This window comes from Crinia signifera, chromosome 6 (genome assembly GCF_055691185.1).
Source record: "Crinia signifera chromosome 6, ASM5569118v1, whole genome shotgun sequence".
NCBI lineage: Eukaryota > Metazoa > Chordata > Amphibia > Anura > Myobatrachidae > Crinia > Crinia signifera.
The window spans coordinates 34,960,389-34,979,344 of record NC_139222.1 but is presented as its reverse complement, the minus strand read 5'-3'; the positions used below and the strand labels follow the sequence as shown (position 1 = coordinate 34,979,344).

General features: G+C 47.8%; 2 protein-coding genes across 6 annotated transcripts in view; one reads left to right on the top strand and one right to left on the bottom strand.

Annotated features, from left to right (window-relative positions):
• LOC146007513 (uncharacterized) overlaps positions 1 to 18,956 on the bottom strand; it is a 218,458-nt gene that overhangs the window by 133,233 nt on the left and 66,269 nt on the right. The gene's annotated exons all lie outside the window — the stretch shown is intronic.
• LOC146007515 (uncharacterized) overlaps positions 1 to 18,956 on the top strand; it is a 32,055-nt gene that overhangs the window by 667 nt on the left and 12,432 nt on the right. Inside the window, 5 exon segments of the mRNA XM_083145931.1 lie at positions 4,170 to 4,292; positions 10,509 to 10,703; positions 12,096 to 12,219; positions 12,324 to 12,421; positions 12,560 to 12,704. Coding sequence (XP_083002057.1) covers positions 4,188 to 4,292; positions 10,509 to 10,703; positions 12,096 to 12,219; positions 12,324 to 12,421; positions 12,560 to 12,704 — 667 coding nt within the window. The 5' untranslated portion in view covers positions 4,170 to 4,187.

Here is an 18,956-nt window from a genome sequence, read left to right as displayed (position 1 = left end):
GCGGTGTACTAATATATAGGAGAGCAGCCTGTGGTGTCCCGTTATACAGGGGGAGCAGCCTGTGGCGTCCCGTTATACAGGGAGAGCAGACTGTGTCATCCCTTTATACAGGGAGAGCAGACTGCGGCATTGCGTTATACAAGGGGAGCGGTTTGTGGCATCCTTGGTTACACAGGGGGAGCGGCCTACTGCTTCCTCTTATACAGGGTGTGCGGCGTCCTCTGTTACACAAGGGGAGCGGCCTGTGGCAGCCGTGTTATAAAGGAGAAGCGACCTGCGGTGTCCCATCTTGCAGCGGGTGTGGCCTGCGGCGTCCTTTTATACACGGAGAGCGGCCAGTGGTGTCTTATTACATTTCTTCTGAGACCACCATTTATTAAAATGGATGTTGTAGTGAAATTTTTGGTACTTGTGTATTATCACTGCGCCCACTACGGCATTTGCATAGTGGGCTATTCAGGGTAGTGAAATCGCATTGCATGCCGTTATTGTATGGTATACAATGCGATTTTCCTATGTAATGTATTCACTGCTCTCTGTCAGTGAATACATTACAAAAATTGGTTGCGATAAAAAATCGCATCGCATCGCATGGCATTATTGTGTGGCATGCGATGCGATGGGGTGTGATAAAAAATCCCATCCCATCGCATGTCATTATTGTATGGCATACGATGCGATGAGATATCGGTTCTCATTGGACATACAATAATGGCATTTAATGTGCTATACCATTAAATGACATATAATGTCATTTATTTAGGCCCCCCCCCCCCACTATCCACGTCATCCCGAAGCATGGCGAGTGGCAGCGGAACACGTTCACCCGACCTTTTCATACCCCCACTATCCATGTCGGCGTGGATTTGATTTTATATAGTGTGGTGAGCCACCGAGCCCAAAGCGTGGTGAGCGGACGCGTAATACATGTAACATAATACGCGTCCCCTCGCGGGGCTCGCTGCGCTCGCCACACTTCGGGATGACGTCGATACTGGGGGGAAGGGGGGGGGGCCTAAATAAATGACAGTATGGTTGAAATTTACTAACAATAATTTGGGTACTTATGTATTATCTGGACGCCCGATTTTTTCATTGCATGCCACTACTTAAGACATGCAATACAATGCGATTTTTCATTGTAAAGACCTGATTTTTAATTGTATAGTCATCCAGGGGGGGTTTCATACCCCCACTATCCAACTACGCATGGAGTTGATTTTATATAGTGTGGCGAGCGCAGCGAGGCGACGTGGATAACTTTACATGTATTCTGCGTCCCCTCGCGGGGCTCGCTGCGCTTCGGGCTCGGTGTCTCGCTGCGCTTGCCACACTATATATCATCAACTCCTTGCATAGTCGGATAGTGGGAGTATGAAACCCCCCCTGGGTGACTATACAATTAAAAATTGGTTCGTTACAATGAAAAATCGCATTGCATTGTATGCCACTATATTGCATGTGATGCGATGCAATGAGAAAATCGGGCGTCCAGATAATACATAAGTACCAAAATTTGTGGAAAAAAAAATCGCATTTTCATACAAAAATACGATTTTTTTGGGTGTATACGTATTTTTGCCATTTACTATGCCAAAAATACGTATTTTCATATTCTTAATAATGGGACATTCATATTTGTATTTAAAAATACGAATGAATACACCATCGAAAGAATACGACAGAAATCACCATTCAAAAGAATGGTGGTTCCTGATTTACTAAGCGGCTCTGATTGGCCCCCATCCGGCCAATAGAATCATTCAGTGGAGATGCGCGGAAGATAAAAGATCGCTGCGCCTCTCATCAGTCCGATGTGGGGAGCTGCTGGAATGTGACAGAAGATGCCAGAAGACCAGGACTACGGCGGATCAAGACAACAGATCTTCGCAGGTGGACCTGGGTGAGTTGGATTTCCTTCCACAGGTACCCCATGGATTTCTTCGGACCCGGACCGGACGCCGACACAGACGCCGCCAACATGGACCTGGACGTCGACATGGATCCGAACGCCGACATGGACCAGGACAAGGCACCAGACCAAGACCCAGGGACCTACCTACGGGCTCAAGATAGGTAAGTATCAGTATGTATGGGCTTTGGATGTATTAAAGTTTTATTTTTATTGTGTGTCAGTGTGTTTATTTGACTATTTTTATTACTGTGGAACTACAAGTACCAGCGGGCCCTTTAATGCCCGCAGGCTGGGTCTTGTGGTTCTCCAAGTCCCAGCTTGCGGGGGAGGCTTGCTGGGACTCATAGTTTTACAGTATTAAACAATAGTTTATTTCTATTTTTTTACACTCAATCAGCTCGATGCCCAGGGGCATCGAGGACAGCACCAGCCTGGTCAGGTAAGTCCTGGAGGGGGGACCCCTTAATTGGGGGGTCCCCACTCCCCCAGGGCCCCTGGCCAGGCTGACTGGTCGGTAGAGTTAATGTTTTGGCCGCGGGACCTTATATAATAAGTGTCCCCCGGCTGTGACATTACTCTGCTGGCTGGTTTGGCCTGGGGCTGGTTATTAAAATATGGGGGACCCCTAGTCATTTTGTCCCCCGTATTTTGGGAACCAGCCCCGGACCTGGTTTTAAAATATCGGGGAACCCCTATTTGTCGGGTTTCCTGATTTTTTTATTACTGGCCCCGGCTCTTTTAGCCTGGTGCTGGTTACAGCTGTGGGGGGGACCCCACGCCGTATTTTTTTTAAATGTATTTATTTTTCTATTTTTTTGACTGATCCTTGACTGATCCTTGCAGACTGCCTTCAGGAGTTCGTATAAGCGGCCGTATATACGACATCGGAGGGTTACAAAGCAGTCGTATTTGACTGCTTTGTAAATTCCCCTCCGGAACACGACTTTGCATACGACGTATGCAGTCGTATTCATTAGTAGTAAGAATACGAATTCAAATTTGGTACTTATTTCCTAGCACGGCGCCTGTCGCAGGTGATTGCATACCTTAACTTAAGGTATGCGATGGACGCGACCGACGCGATTTTAGGGCTATTTTTAGCCTTTTCCCTGACAATGAAAAAATTGCGTCCATCGCATGCCTTAAGTTAAGGCATGCGATGTGACCGATGCGATGGACGCGATTTTACATAGGGAACAATGTTAAATGGACCAATGGACCCGATTTTTCATTGTATACCCACCCTTATGGGTATTTTACATGACAAATGCCCCCCCCATTGTTAACGCCACCCCACGATGAACGCCAACCCGAAGTGTGGCGAGTGCAGCGAGCCCGCGGGGGGCGGCGGTACGCGTCCTCCGACCTTTTCATACCCCCACTATCCACGTCGGTGTGGAGTTGATTTTATATAGTGTGGCGAGCGCACCGAGCCAAAGCGTGGCAAGCACACGCGTCATATCTGTGAAATAATGCGCGTCCCCTCGCGGGGCTCGCTGCACTCACCACGCTTCGGGCTCGGTGGCTCGCTGCGCTCGCCACACTATATAAAATCAACTCCACGCCGACGTGGATAGTGGGGGTATGAAAAGGTCGGAGGATGCGTACCGCCGCCCCTCGCGGGCTCGCTGCGCTCGCCGCGCTTCGGGTTGGCGTTCATCGTGTTGTGGCATTAACAATGGGGGGGATTTCACCCATCAGGGTTGGGAAACAATAAAAATTGGGGTCTGGGGGGCATTTAACATTGGGGCCAATGTAAAATTGGGTCTCAGGGACCATTTTACATTGATTCCAATGTAAAAATCGCGTCCATCGCATGTGATTTGGCTGCATGCGATGCGATCGACGTGATTTTTGGGGTCCCGAAGGATACAATTTTTATCGTTGACGCCGTGCTAGGAAACAATTACCCAAAATTTTTGTATTCTTAGTCAATTTCCCCCTATATGTCATTTATTGGTATAGTACATTAGATGCCATTATAACAGGTCAAATCGCATCGTATGCCATACAATAATGGCATGCGATGCGATTTCACTACGTTTGCGTACGTAGTAAAATCGGGCGCTGTGATAATACACAAGTACCAAACTTTTTCCTATAGCGCTTATTAGGGTTACCACCTCATCTCTTTCATTTCGGACACATAATAATTACACAGGTTCTGTGGCTGAATAAAACCAGGTGAAGTGGAGTCTTGAAGTCAGCCAGCTGTACTGTGTGGTGTATATTGTAATTATTATATTTATTCCAGAACAACAGAGCATTGAGGATGAGACCAGTCACTGATTCCTCGAGGATGAACAATGACCAGAGTCACATGACTGAAAGGATACTAAATCTTACCCTGGAGATCATCTACCTGCTGACTGGGGAGGTAAGGGGATCTGGGAGTGTCACTGTGACATCACTTATATCTATAGTAATAATACAGGGACGTGACTGGGGAGGTGAGGGGATCTGGGGGTGTCACTGTGACGTCACTTATATCTATAGTAATAATACAGGGACGTGACAGGAGGTGAGGGGATCTGGGAGCGTTACTGTGACATCACTTATATCTATAGTAATATTACAGGGATGTGACTGGGGAGGTGAGGGGATCTGGGAGTCTCACTGTGGCATCACTTATATCTATACTAATAATACAGGGACATGACTGGGGAGGTGAGGGAATCTGGGGGTGTCACTGTGACGTCACTTATATCTATAGTAATAATACAGGGACGTGACAGGAGGTGAGGGGATCTGGGAGCGTTACTGTGACATCACTTATATCTATAGTACTAATACAGGGACATGACTTGGGAGGTGAGGGGATCTGGGAGCGTCACTATGACATCACTTATATCTATAGTAATATTACAGGGATGTGACTGGGGAGGTGAGGGGATCTGGGAGTGTCTCTGTGACATCACTTATATCTATACTAATAATACAGGGACATGACTGGGGAGGTGAGGGGATCTGGGAGTCTCACTGTGGCATCACTTATATCTATACTAATAATACAGGGACATGACTGGGGAGGTGAGGGGATCTGGGAGTGTCACTATGACATCACTTATATCTATAGTAATAATACAGGGACGTGACTGGGGAGGTGAGGGGATCTGGGGGTGTCACTGTGACATCACTTATAGCCATCTTCTGCATGCAGCCCTCGGGTCTCCTGGAGTGTTAGGTCTGTCTCCCCTGTAAGAACACCTATGGCTGACCGCTTTGTACAGCATTCATATCCTCCTTGCTTCCATAGCAGTGCAGTAGTTGATCAGGGTGCCTTGCAGTGTATTGTACCACTACTGTACTTATATCTCTGCATTGTCTGTGACTGATGTGCTACAGATGGAGCCGGCCTCGCTCTTGCAGGGGATGGCGGAAGATTCGCCATCCACCATCCCCGGCCAGCCGCCATCTGATCTGCGAAAGGAGATGCGCGCGCGTCCCCTTCCGACGGCGCTTCCCCCCGGGTCCCCACTGCCTCCCTGCTCGCCCGCCTAACCCTGTTAACCCTGTCGGTCTCCCTGAAGGTGCTAGAGGATGAGTTACCAGCTGAGATCTCAGAGGGTTGTAAGCTATGTCTTTCTCATATTAGACAGGCTGTGCTGTATATTACCGAGGCTCTCAGACGCTGGTGTGCTGGCTGCTATAGCTCCAGCTACCTCAGTATTGGCATGTCTCATGCTCTGGCTGCGACCTTGGAAAGCTGATCTAGAGTCCAAGATAACTTTACAATTGCTGCCCTTTTGGGAAGAACTTAATAATATGGTGGGTCACTAGACAGCTCCCAGCGAAGTCACACAAGCCTGCCGCATTATGGGGTGGGCCTCCCTCTGGGGGATCTCAGGGTGGGAGGCTTACTTTTTCGCTTTGCACAGGAATGGGTCAGTACCACTTCCGATGCTTAGGTTAGATAAATTGTGACCCCAGGATATTTGTTGTCTTTCAAAGACGCCCTCCACAGAAATATTGCTGTATGGGCCTCCCGCCAGCACCTCATAATGCAGACAGACAATCTCCATGTAATAGTGCAGTCCGAAGTCATTATTCCAGTTCTCCAACACCAACGGGGACTCAGATATTACTTGACTCTTATTTTGGTCCCCAAACGGGACTTACAGGCCCATACTAAATGTAAAATCCCTCCACAAATTTGTAAAGGTGCCCAAATTTCAGATGGAAATGTTGTGGGCTATTGTTTTCGCAAAGGAACCGTGGGACTACATGGTGTCTCCCCATTGCTCTCTCATATCAGTGGTTCCTCCGCCTTGGCATCATGTACCAACACTTTAAATTCCAGTCATTCCCATTTGGCCTCGCCACAGCCCCCAAATATTTTTCCAAATTCATGGCGAGGTGTCTTCATCATCAGGGAATAAGGGTGTCCCTTAACTGGACGACCTTCTTCTCTTGGCCAGTTCTCCGGAGGTGTTGTCCAAACACTTACAAAGTTGACATTCCTCCAGCAGCATGGGTGGCTTCTCAACTGGGAAAAATCCTATCTGGTCCTGTCACAAAGAATGCTGCATTTGAGGGCAGTACTGGACTCCACTTTCTTGCATCTGTTTCAGACACCAGACAAGTGTCAGAATTTGCTGTCCCGGATATGTATGTTTCTTCGACACCCCAGAGTCACGATTCACCTGGCAATGCGAACACTTGTCGTTTGACATGGTCGAGTGATCTGCAGTGCCTGATCCTGACCAGGTGGTATGGTCAGCCTCTGATCAGCTGAATCAAGGACTGGTCCTTCTAACTATGATGGGGAGCCATGGTAAATCCTGATCCTTGCAAGGAAAGTGGACCTTGGTGGAAGCTCAATATTCTGGAACTGTGGGCAGTGTACAATGCATTGCTTCAGGTGCAGGACATTTTGCAAGGCAGACTGGTACAGGTACGGTCAGACAACACCACAACAGTGGCTTATATAAACCATCAAGGCGGCACTCGTAGTCCAGAGCAATGAGGGAGGTGTCCAAAATTCTCACATGTGCCAAACAACACATACCAGCATTATCGGCTGTGGTCATCCTGGTAATTCTGAACTGGAAGGTGGACCTCCTAAGGCGCCAGGATTTTCACTCGTAAGAATGGTTGCATCATGCAGATGTATTCTCGCTTCAAGTGCCGTGCTGGGGTCTGTCAGATGTGGACCTCATTGTGTCATGCCACAATTACGTGCTTGCTTACGGGTCCCGGTACAGAGATTCTCAGGCAGCATTCACAGATAATCTAATGTGTTTCCTCTGGTTTCCATGCTCCTTCAGGTGCTCTGGAAAGTCAAACAGAAGAGCCGAGATCTCTTACTGGTGGCTCCAGCGTGGCCCAGATGCCATTGGTTCATGGACTATTGGTGGATCAACCACTCCCACTGCCTCAATGTCCATATGTTTTAGCCAGGTTCCTTGTCTACAAAGTACTCATCTCAGCCCTATCTTTATGGCTCCACAGAAAGATTGCATCACTACGTAACATATGTTTCTTCAGGGAGTGTTACACATTCAACCTCCTTATGTCCCTCCTACAACTCCATGGAATCTATCTATCTATGGTCCTTGAGGCTCTGACTAAACACCCGTTTGAACCACTGGAAACTGTGGAACTTAGGTGGCTCACTGAAGGCGGTGTTCTTGATTGCCATAGCATCTGCCAGATGTGTGTCTGATTCAAGTGCACTATCGTGCAGGTCTGCTTTTATGATTTTGCATGAGGACAGAGCTGTCCTTGGGATCACGACTGCTCATTTACCGAAAGTTATCTCCAAATTACATATGAATCAGGAAATTGTGGTTCCAGCTTTGGACTCTATGGAGATGGCTTGTGAGGAGTGTTCTCTGAACCTAGTGCGAGCCTTAAAAATCTATGTAGACCGCCGAACCACTTCTATACGTTAGACCGATTCCTTATTCATTTTATATGGATTTCACAAGCGTGCGTGGCCAGCAACAAACAGACTTTAGCTCTGTGGATTTGGCTGGTAATTCCGCAGGCTTATGAACAGGCCCAGCTTCCATTACCTACATATATATCTGCACATTCTACCAGGTCCATGGGACCGTCATGGGCAAGGCGGCAACGTGGTTCTCTATCCACACATTCATTAGATTCTATGCCTTTGATACGTTCGCCTCCCAGGGGGCTTCCTTAACTTGCCAGATACTTCTGGTCCCTCAGGCGAGTACCCTCCCTTAACCCTTTGAGTGCCAAGTGAATTTGTCAAAATTGGTGTAAAAATTTGCCAAGCAAAGATTTTTATTCATCACAGTGATCTGGAATATTTATCTTTTTATATAGAAAATATAAACTTTTTGTAAACATGTTTTATTTGAAATTATATAAAAAATGTAAGCGAAGGTGGCATTTTTAGTAGATATTTTGAACACCTCTCACAGAGATATAGGCACTCAAAGGGTTAAGTATTGCTTTAATGAGGGGGGGCGTGGCTTGCACGAGCTAGGAGCAGGCAGCAGTTTCTCGGAGCTCCTGAATCCCATCCTGTTTACTACCCTGCTTTGCCCTAACAGACGGCTCTGTAACTGGTGCTGACTAGAGATAACCTACATGACCACCTGGCGCCCCTACTACAACGCTGTTGCTGTCTTTATTTGCCTTCCTGGTGTCAATATTTGCTGCGGCCTACTGTCACTCCAGCTCCGACGCTCGTGGACAGCTGCCCTGCATGGAGCGCGCCGTCCTGCTCCCGGGTGGTGGAGTGGACTGGGGGGACTGGCGCTGGTGCCCTCTTCGGAGTAGTTTAGCAGAGTAAGCGGCTAGCGGTCTGTGCTGTGCTTGCTGCCGCGGTCCACACGGGGAGAGCCAGCACCATCTTGCCTGACTCACGGGGCCATCGGACGGCGGGGCTGCACGAAGATCGACACAAACCCTGATATTGCCAGATACTATAAGAGCGACTCCGCATCCCTCCATTGCCTTACAGCATTTATACCTTACGATCCCTGTTACAGTGAGTGGCAACGGCGGCAACATATCTGGCGCGCACACGCCATCTTTCCTGACTCAAGGCCTGGCGGCGGCACTGGTGATAGTGCTTCGTTTCCTGTAACTACATTACCAGTCTCTGTCTATCGCTGTTTTCTGTGACACAATTAAAACGAATACCAGCTAGGATAAAGATGGACTTTCTTTTACAACAGATCCTGCAAGAGATCTCGGATTCCTCTACTAGACTATGTCGGCAGCTGGATGATTTAAGGCAGGGGTGGCCAAACCTGTCCTCAAGATCTACCAACGCTGACTGTTTTTCAGGCAACCTGTGGATCTATAGTAGGAATGAATGCAGCAGGTTTTAAAATGTGACAGTCAGTAATGACTACAGCTGTGCACCAGATAGGTAACATGGAAAATCTCGAGGACCGGTTTGGCCACCCCTGATTTAAGGTGAGGCGTATTCATCTTCCAGTGCCACCTTGATAACTGGGATGTGGTCGATGTGGGCGATATCACTACATGCATGAAACCTCTGGACTCTCCTGCTACAATCCTGGATTATAAAATCCTGTTTGAAGGTTGGACGGGAGACCCATCCTCTTTCTCTATCTCCAGAACATGCGATGCAACAAATGCGTGTGAGGTCTCCAAGTCTACAATTCCTTTGGCCTTTCCTGATACGGGTATGATTACCTCCAATGGACTCATACTTCGTTGCTGACCTATATGAGCTTATGACTGATTGGGATATTACCCCTGTATGCATCAACGATGTTCTAGTTTGCCTTAAGCTTTATGTTAGGATACTGAAGCCTATGTTCGCCTCCTATACATGGCACTACATGTGCTCCGGATGCTACTTCAGATGTAGACAGGAGACTAATCCTACCTACAAGAACCCATTTTTGCTCCATTGCGAGACTGAGAAATGGCCAGATTAGCAATTTATTTACATCACAATGCTGGTTCAGCTTGGCGCCTTTGGGTACTAGGAACTCGTATATCCTGCAACGAAGCGACTTATGTCCACACATAACACCATTGATCCACTGCTGTTTTCCCTCGAGGTTATATTGCTAACGGTATCCTGACCATATTCTATTGTATAAGTACCCTGTGACGTTATCTCACCATACCTGTTGTTTGTTGTCTGTGTCTATTATACCCTATGTCCATATAGGGTGTTTTTGTATGCACATTTCAAAATCTCAATAAAAAATATTGAATTTAAAAAATGTGGCGGGGACCATGAAACCCGAAGAAGAAAATGAAAGCTACCTTGGGTTAACTCTTTCTTCGAAGCTCATGTCTGCAACAGGGCGCCCACCCTAACACGTCTGATAGCATATGGCATATATTGGTATATTTGGGTGTGACCATGGACACTAGTTCCCTTCTTTCTATTTGTGAGTGCACTAGGGTGTCCATTACCTTTCTTCTTCCTATTCACTTCCTGCTGGTTGACAAAACTGAGGAGATGAGCATGGAGGCGGGGCTATAGAATGATAAAAGCTTTGATGTTTGGTGCCTGATCCTCTGGACCCGCCTACAACCCCGATGTTAGCACTGTGGCTCCCATGAACCTCAAAGAAAGAGAAGTAATCGAAGGCAAGTCTACAATAACTCTCATTTTCCCTATACACAGGGTTACACAGTAGTGAAGAAGACATCTGGTGGTGAGCATGAGACACCCAGTAGTCACCCCTGTGTGTCAGAAGAACAGAAAAGGACCCAGAGCCCCATAACAGGGCCCACACCTCACTCACTGATACATGGGAGAGACAATGATCAGAAGATCCTGGAACTCACCAACAAGATCATCCAGCTGCTGACTAAAGAGGTGACTGCTGGGAATGGGACATTATACAGTAACACCGGGGGATGTTCCTGGAGAGGTGACTGCTGGGAATGGGAAATTATAACACCGGGGGATGTGACTGCTGGAAATGGGGTATTATACAGTAACACTGGGGGAGGTGACCAGAGAGATGACTGCTGAGAATGGGACATTATACAGTAACACCGGGGGATGTGCCTGGAGATGTGACTGCTGGGAATGGGGCATTATACAGTTACACCGGGGGATGTGACTGCTGGGAATGGGGCATGATACAGTAACACCGGGGGATGTGACCGGAGAGGTGACTGCTGGGAATGGGGCATTATAGAGTAACACCGTTGGATGTGACCAGGATGGTTGGATGTCTCACTTACTTACCCCTGCTATCTTTAGCAGCCTCTCTCACTAACCTATCCTCACTTTGTTTCACTATATATTTATTTCAGTCTTGTGTTGCCCTGGGGTCACTCGGCTGCACCATTTTGGGGTGCCCTAGAATTGTACCCCCCAAAATGTTAGGGACTTGCCCGACTAATGAGGTCACCTGGACGCGGTGGGCAAGCCGTTACTTATGGCCATAAATAAGCGAAGAACCTCGCTAAAAATGCAAAATTTTATTGCAAAATGTTTAAATTGGGAGTTTAATTTGTGCACCTGCACCTTTGACTTTGTATGCAGTTCTACTGAAAGGTCTCCACAGGGTCGCACCTCTCAATTGGTGTGCACCCCAGGACCCCACCCCTGAACACCGGGGGATGTGCCTGGAGAGGTGACTGCTGGGAATGGGACATTATACAGTAACACCGGGGATGTGACCGGAGAGGTGACTGCTGGGAATGGGACAGTAACACTAGGGTATGTGACTGGAAAGCTGACTGCTAGGAATGGGACATTATATAGTAACACCGGGAGAAGTGACCAGAGAGGTGACTGCAGGGAATGGGGCATTATACAGTAACACCGGGAGAAGTGACCGGAGAGGTGACTGCTGGGAATGGGACATTATACAGTAACACCGGGGGATGTGACTGGAGAGGTGACTGCTGGGAATGGGACATTATTCAGTAACACCAGGGGGATGTGACCAGAGAGGTGACTGCTGGGAATGGGGCATTATACAGTAACACCAGGGGGATGTGACCAGAGAGGTGACTGTTGGGAATGGGGCATTATACAGTAACACCGGGGGATGTGACTGGAGAGGTGACTGCTGGGGATGGGGCATTATACAGTAACACTGGGGGATGTGACCGGAGAGGTGACTGCTGGGAATGGGACATTATACAGTAACACCGGAGGGATGTCACCAGAGAGGTGACTGCTGGGGATGGGACATTATACAGTATAACCGGGGAGGTGTTTGGGTAATGACTGTATCATTGTATGTGTCAGGTTCCTATAAGGTGTCAGGATGTCACTGTCTATCTCTCCATGGAGGAGTGGGAGTATATTGAGGAACACAAGGGTCTGTACAAGGACGTGATAATGGAGAATCACTGGCCACTCACATCACTGGGTAAGAGGAGAATTCATTTTATTGTACAGGGTACAGCAGATATACACAGATCATCTGCTAATCACACCTGTACAATATCCTCAGTCACTGTGTGTTTCCTACAGATGGGCTCAGTAACAGAGATACCGCAGAGAGATGTCCCTGTCCTCTATATACCCAGCACTGTACAGAGGAGAATCCCAGGACCCCACAGGAGGATCAGGTAGGTAGGATTTACAGTCTCCTCTGTATATCAAAGTGACTGGCACTATATGATTGCAGCAGCTGTGTGTCTTATACACTGATATTCTACTGTGTAATCTCAATAACATCAGACATTACTTATGTGGTATTTTTTTAGGTTCATTGTGAAGATTCGTCTGATATTAAGGCAGAAGAGACGGATGTGACTGATATTAAGGCAGAAGATACAGAGGGAGAAGATACATATATGAGGGGTGATCAGCAGTGTAAGAAGGAGGAAATCCCTACAGATGTCAGCACAGGTGAGGAGTAATCCGTTATTACAAATTTTCCTTGTTCTGCCAATACAGCTTTATCTCATACATCAGGAGCCATCAGCCCCTATTATACTCCTGCTCTCCCCTCACATCATGTCACTGTGTGTTACCAGCCCAGAGATCTGACCAGTCTCCTCCCCCCACTCTCTGGTGCATCTCATACATCAGGAGCCATCAGCCCCTATTATACTCCTGCTCTCCCCTCACATCATGTCACTGTGTGTTACCAGCCCAGAGATCTGACCAGTCTCCTCCCCACACTCTCTGGTGTATCTCATACATCAGTAGCCATCAGCCCCTATTATACTCCTGCTCTCCCCTCACATCATGTCACTGTGTGTTACCAGCCCAGAGATCTGACCAGTCTCCTCCCCACACTCTCTGGTGTATCTCATACATCAGGAGCCATCAGCCCCTATTATACTCCCGCTGGAGTAGTGGTAACCAGTGACCAGGACATGCTGCCAGTATACCCCACAGCTACTGTGCTGCCACGTGTATAGTGTGTGAGAGAAGTGACTGGCGGCACAGTGTCACTGGCTTATGTGGGTTCCTGTCCCATAGTACTAGCTGGGCAATGTGTAAGCTGGGGTAATGTTACTTCCCTCAGTCTGAATGTCTCCGTGGCTGGGTCTATGCAGTCTGCTTGGTGATCCCATTGTATTGTATGTTATGACCACACTTTGGAGGTCATTCTAGTTTGATCGTTCCCCTGCGCGTTCACGTGGTGAGCAATGTTTTGCTATTGTGCACGCATATAAGCATTGATTTGCATGTGCAGGCTCTGTTTGGGAACGGACGTGGCGACTTGTATAGTCCCCTGCCATACGTCACCGGATGTCAGCTGCCCGCCCTCCTCCCGTACAAGGGTGCCATAAATCAGAGAGTTGACTTATATGTGCGAGCGCTGTAGAAACCATTCGCATGCGTGGGAGGGGGGTGTTCGTGCGGGCGATGTTTAGTTGACGAATTTCTCAGCTCTGCGAGTCAACCAGAATGACCTCCTTTATCTGTGTAACAGTCACATTTGCTGTATGTACATATAGAGATGTAATAAGTGGTTGTGGTTGGTAAATTCATATTAGACATCATGGACTCACTCATGGTATTATCCTATATGTATATGGGGTCCTCAGCGCCTTACACAGTATATAACAGAAACACTGCAAACATAACAAGAAATAGGGAAACAATGGTACAGAACATTGCATTATAAATAGGTGTCCGGAAGGAATGGGAGCCAGTGCAGGGCCTGTAGGAGAGGGGGGCAGAAGCCGTCAGTTGGAGAACATGAGCTGTGGACAGAGATGGACGTTGGGGAGGACACCTAGGAAAATAAATACCGAACCAGATCTCTAACGGGGGTGGGAACTGGGGGCGCTTATTGTGGGTAGCTTCTCAGCAGCTGCTATAGAAACAGGGTAGTCAATCCTACATACAGGGAAAAAGAAAGAAGTAGTGCTAAACCAATTCAAAAGAACAATGCTGGAAATAAATATGAAAAAAAAAGTTAATAAAAAATTAGATGGTCTTTACAAAGTAAGACATATGGTATAGCATTAGTATATTATAAACCCACGGTAACAATCACACTGTAAATAGTATAAATAATATAATATTGGTTACCGTAATCCAGTTGGGTGTGGATCATTTGGTCGACCACAACTAGGTCAACAAGCATATTGGGTCGACATGGGTCTAGGTCGACATGGGTCTAGGTCGATAGGACATTAGGTTGACACAAGTCAAAAGGTCGACATGGGGTTTTTCACTATTTTTTGACCCGAATGTCGACATGGACACAGTTTGAAGTGCACCGCATCCCCTCGCTACGCTCAGCACACTATTTTATTCTCCCACCACGCCCTAGTGGATGGTAGGGCATGAAATACAGCCTGTCGGCTCAAAAAACTGAAACCCCCATGTCGACCTTGCAGTCTGTTGACCTAGTGGTGTCGACCCAATGCTTGTTGACCTAGTTGTTGTACACCTAATGACCGTATCCCATCCAGTCTAGGGATGACCAGTGAGTGGATGAGGGTCTTAGTTGTCTCCAGGGTGAGAAAGGGTCTGATCCTGGAAGCTGCCAATACTGGGACAGGGACTGATTGTGGGGATTGTAAGAAAGGGTGGAGGTCAGGATGACGCTAAGACAGCAGCCTTGCAGCATCGATGATGAGGTGTCAGTGGATAGTAACATCAAGGTTAGTGAGGGGATCGCAGATGGCGGGAGACAATCAGCTCAGTCTTAGGGGAATATTTACTAAAGGTTCATTTAAAATTCAATATTAATCGATGTTGGGCTTCCAGGGCTAAAACACACATTTACTGACAGTTGGATTTTTATATTCATTTTTAAATGTTAGTAAATGTGTCCTAGCCCAGGAAGTCCGGCATCGATTAAGCGAGTTTAAATCGATCAACATCGCCCTTTAGTAAATATATCCCTCAGGCTGGGCACACACTTATAGATTTATCTGCAGAACAATAGATCTTTAGATATATCTGTGGACGGATCGGGCAGCGTGTTCTCCATACACCCTGCCCAATCCATGGTGACTAATGTCACAACTGGGCGGGTGCAATATCATGTGCCTGCTAATTCAGCTGCTGATCAGCACTGGCTACTGTTACGGGTGGTCAGGAGATTGCCCTTACACACAGCACGATGCACCATCTAGCTTTAGGTATGTTGACCATCGGCTGCGTTACAGAGCTGATGTGCTATGTCTGACCAGTGTCGTTCACACGCCTATCGCTGGCTGACCGAGCAGCATTAGACATGTTCAGTTTAAGTACTAAAACATCCATGAACATTTGGCGGTACTTGTTTCCTAGCACGACCACACCGATTTCTCTTTCGTCCAGTCCGGTGACACCGCTTCACATTGGGATGTAGAGGGGTCCGCCAGGCACCTATGCTTCAATTCTTTGGAAGCAGGCTCCTCCCTTCTGCATCCCATCATGCTTCAGTTTCGTTTAGGTGCCCACAGGAGTGGGTGCAATGCTGAGTGGCTGCGCTGCAGCCACACTTTTTCTTTGGATTTTTAGTCAGAAAGGCTTTTATTTTTTTATTAACAGTTAGCTTAGATGCAGGTTTTGCCAGCGTGTGACTTCTGTTGAAGTCAGTACACGCTGAGAGCGCAACAGGACGCTGACAGAAGCGCGTCCTGTCAGTGTTCTGTGTGCAGAGAGGGACATTCACTGAGGAATGTGCGCTCTGCACAGCGCTGAGCTCCGCTCAAGCGGAGACCTGTCCTGGGCTCCGGGGGACCCCATCCAGCGCCTTGCATAGAAGGGGATCTTGGGGACGGGTCCCCCAGCGATGGCGGCCGCCATCTTTAAGAGTTTAGAAGCTGAAATCCCCCAGGGGAGTTGAAGCTTCTTACAGGACGCCCAGCGTTTCTGGGCAACTCCAAGTGGTCCCTAGAGGGGGAGTTACTGGAGGTAGAGAGACACAGTGGGAGCGCCTGTGTGTGAGTTTGGCGCCAAAAGACGGCGGTTACCCTCACTGAAGGGAGACTTGGTTTCTCCCATTGATCCTGGCGCCATTTCCTGTGCTTGCTGCGGAGCTGAAATAGACAGACCTGCTGAGAAGTCTCTCTGGAAAACGCTTCCCCCGCTGAATACTGGCAACAGATACAGATAAGTACATTGTGTGCATTACTCTGTGACTTTGCCTGAACGTTAAACAGTATTGTTATATTCTGATATTAACATGGCGGACGAGTACAGTTCTGTTGCTGGGGGGGGAGCGCTGGAGATGTTTTATCATTGCAAAAAATGTAATGTAAATTTATCTTGTGAACAGTTGGACCAGGGGGAATTGTGCCCTTCCTGTGAAGCTGTACCCTCTGGGTCACGGACTCATAGCCCAGGTGGAGCTGAGTGGGCTGTAGCTTTGGGACAGTCTGTCAAGGCTTTGACAGAGGCTTTAAATAAGCAGAGGGGATCTTTGGTGGGATCACCGGGTCCTATACCTTCATCTCAGGGATCTTTACCCTTTCACAGGGAGACCCTATATTGCTGCAAGCTATGCAGAACACGGCACAGGGTGTGCATAAAATGTCTTCTCTTTTAGAGCAGTTCACAAAAGTATCTGATGATGTCATGTTTAGACAGAGTTCTTCTATGGCACCTCCATTAATTGCAGACACAGATGATGGAGTTGATGAAGATGATTTATGTTGGTCACAGGGGGAGGATATAGATTCTTCTACCTCTGGTATTGAAGACCTCATTTTGGCTGTTAAACAGACTCTGGATTTGCCTGCGGAGGAAAAGGCTGCTGCACAGTGTGTGTTTAAAAGGAGCCGTAAAGATCCTGTATCCTTTCCCTCTGATAAAGGCATGATTGCCTTATTAGACGAGGCTGGCAAGTCTCCGGAGAAAAGGCTGGTAATGGCAAAGAGGTATGCTAACATGTATCCTATGCCTGAGGACCATGTTAAGATTTGGGAGAAAGTTCCATTAGTGGATTCCTCTGTGGCAAGGTTATCTAAGGCCACGGCTCTGCCAGTGCAGGGTGGGGCGGCCTTTAAAGATCCAGTTGACAAAAAGGTTGAAGGCTGTCTCAAGGCAGTTTTTGAAGGTGTTGGTTTCACCATGCGGCCTATCATTGCTTCGGCTTGGGTGGCGAAGGCCATGATCAAGTGGGCAGAGACTTTGGGGAGTCTTCTCCAACATGATGCAGAGGCTTTTTCTCTGGCAGAAAAGCTACGATGTGCTGCTGAGTACATATGTGAGGCTAGCGAAGAGGGTGCCAAGATGGCGTCCAAAGTTTCGGTCACGTCTGTTACTGCTAGGAGAGCTCTCTGGTTGAAAGCCTGGGAGTCTGACAGTGAGTCTAAAAAGTCTCTGGAAATTATTCCTTTGAAAGGAGAGTTTTTGTTTGGCTCAGAGCTGGATGAGATTATCAAACAGGCTACCGGGGGTAAGAGCACTTTTCTCCCCACTACCTCAAAGGCGACTGGATCAAAGTTTGGAGTGTTTAAGCAGTCCTTTCGTCCCTCCTTTAGAGGGGGAGCTACTGGCAGAGGTCAGTCAGGTCGTGGACGTTTCCAAGCCAGCAGGGGTAAAGCGTCTAAGTCCAAGTTTGGCGCCTTTGCTAAGAAGCATACCGCCAAGGGGGAAGATAAGCCCTCTGCATGACTGGGCGGAGAATCCCTGTTCTGGAATCAGAGTAGGGGGTCGCCTCCTGCACTTTCAGGACAGTTGGAGGGTGACCACGGAGGATCCGTGGGTACTCTCGATTGTTTCAGAGGGATATCGAATAAAGCTCAGGGGTCACTCCCCTCACAGATTCCTTCCCACTCCCTTACCGAAAACCGCATCTCTCAGAGCTTCACTTCTGGGTGCTGCTTTATCTCTAGAGGAGAAAGGGGTAGTTATACCTGTCCCTCGAGAGGAAAGGAGAAAAGGCTTCTATTCGATACTTTTCTTAGTTCCAAAACCAGACGGGTCTTTCAGGCCCATTCTAAATTTGAAATCTTTAAATGCTCATCTGTGGGTGGATCATTTTCGAATGGAATCTCTAAGGTCAGTGCTCTTGAGCATAGAGTCTGGGGAGTTCCTAGCGTCAGTGGATATTCGAGATGCATATCTCCATGTCCCGATCCACACAGATTTCCAGTCTTTACTCCGCTTTGCAATCGGGGGAAGACATTGGCAGTTCCAAGCACTTCCGTTTGGACTTACAACGGCTCCGAGAGTATTTACCAAGGTGATGTCCATCATGGCTGCAGCTCTCAGGTTAAAGGGGATAATTGTTATCCCTTATCTGGACGATCTGCTTTTCAAAGCAGAGTCGGCAGAATTGTTACAGGTTCACCTGGAAGTGGCGACACAGTTTTTGAAAAGTCAGGGCTGGATTTTAAATCTACCAAAATCCCAGTTGACACCTACACAGAACTTGAAGTTCTTGGGGGTGATCATAGACACACATCTTCACAGGGTGTTTCTCCCAGAGTCCAAAGCGGTAGAGATTCGACTGATGGTCTTGGAAATTCTACAGGCCCCAACACCATCGGTGTGGCAGGGTGTGAGATTGCTAGGAAAGATGGTGGCAACTTTTGACACCTTACAGTTAGCCAGGTTCCATTCCAGAATTTTCCAGTGGAACATCCTAGCCGTTGGTCAGGGAATGCCAAGAGAATGAAAATGGAAGTTCTATCCCTGTCACCGGAGTCCAGGGAGTCCCTCTTGTGGTGGACGGATGTGGAGAACTTGCAACTGGGG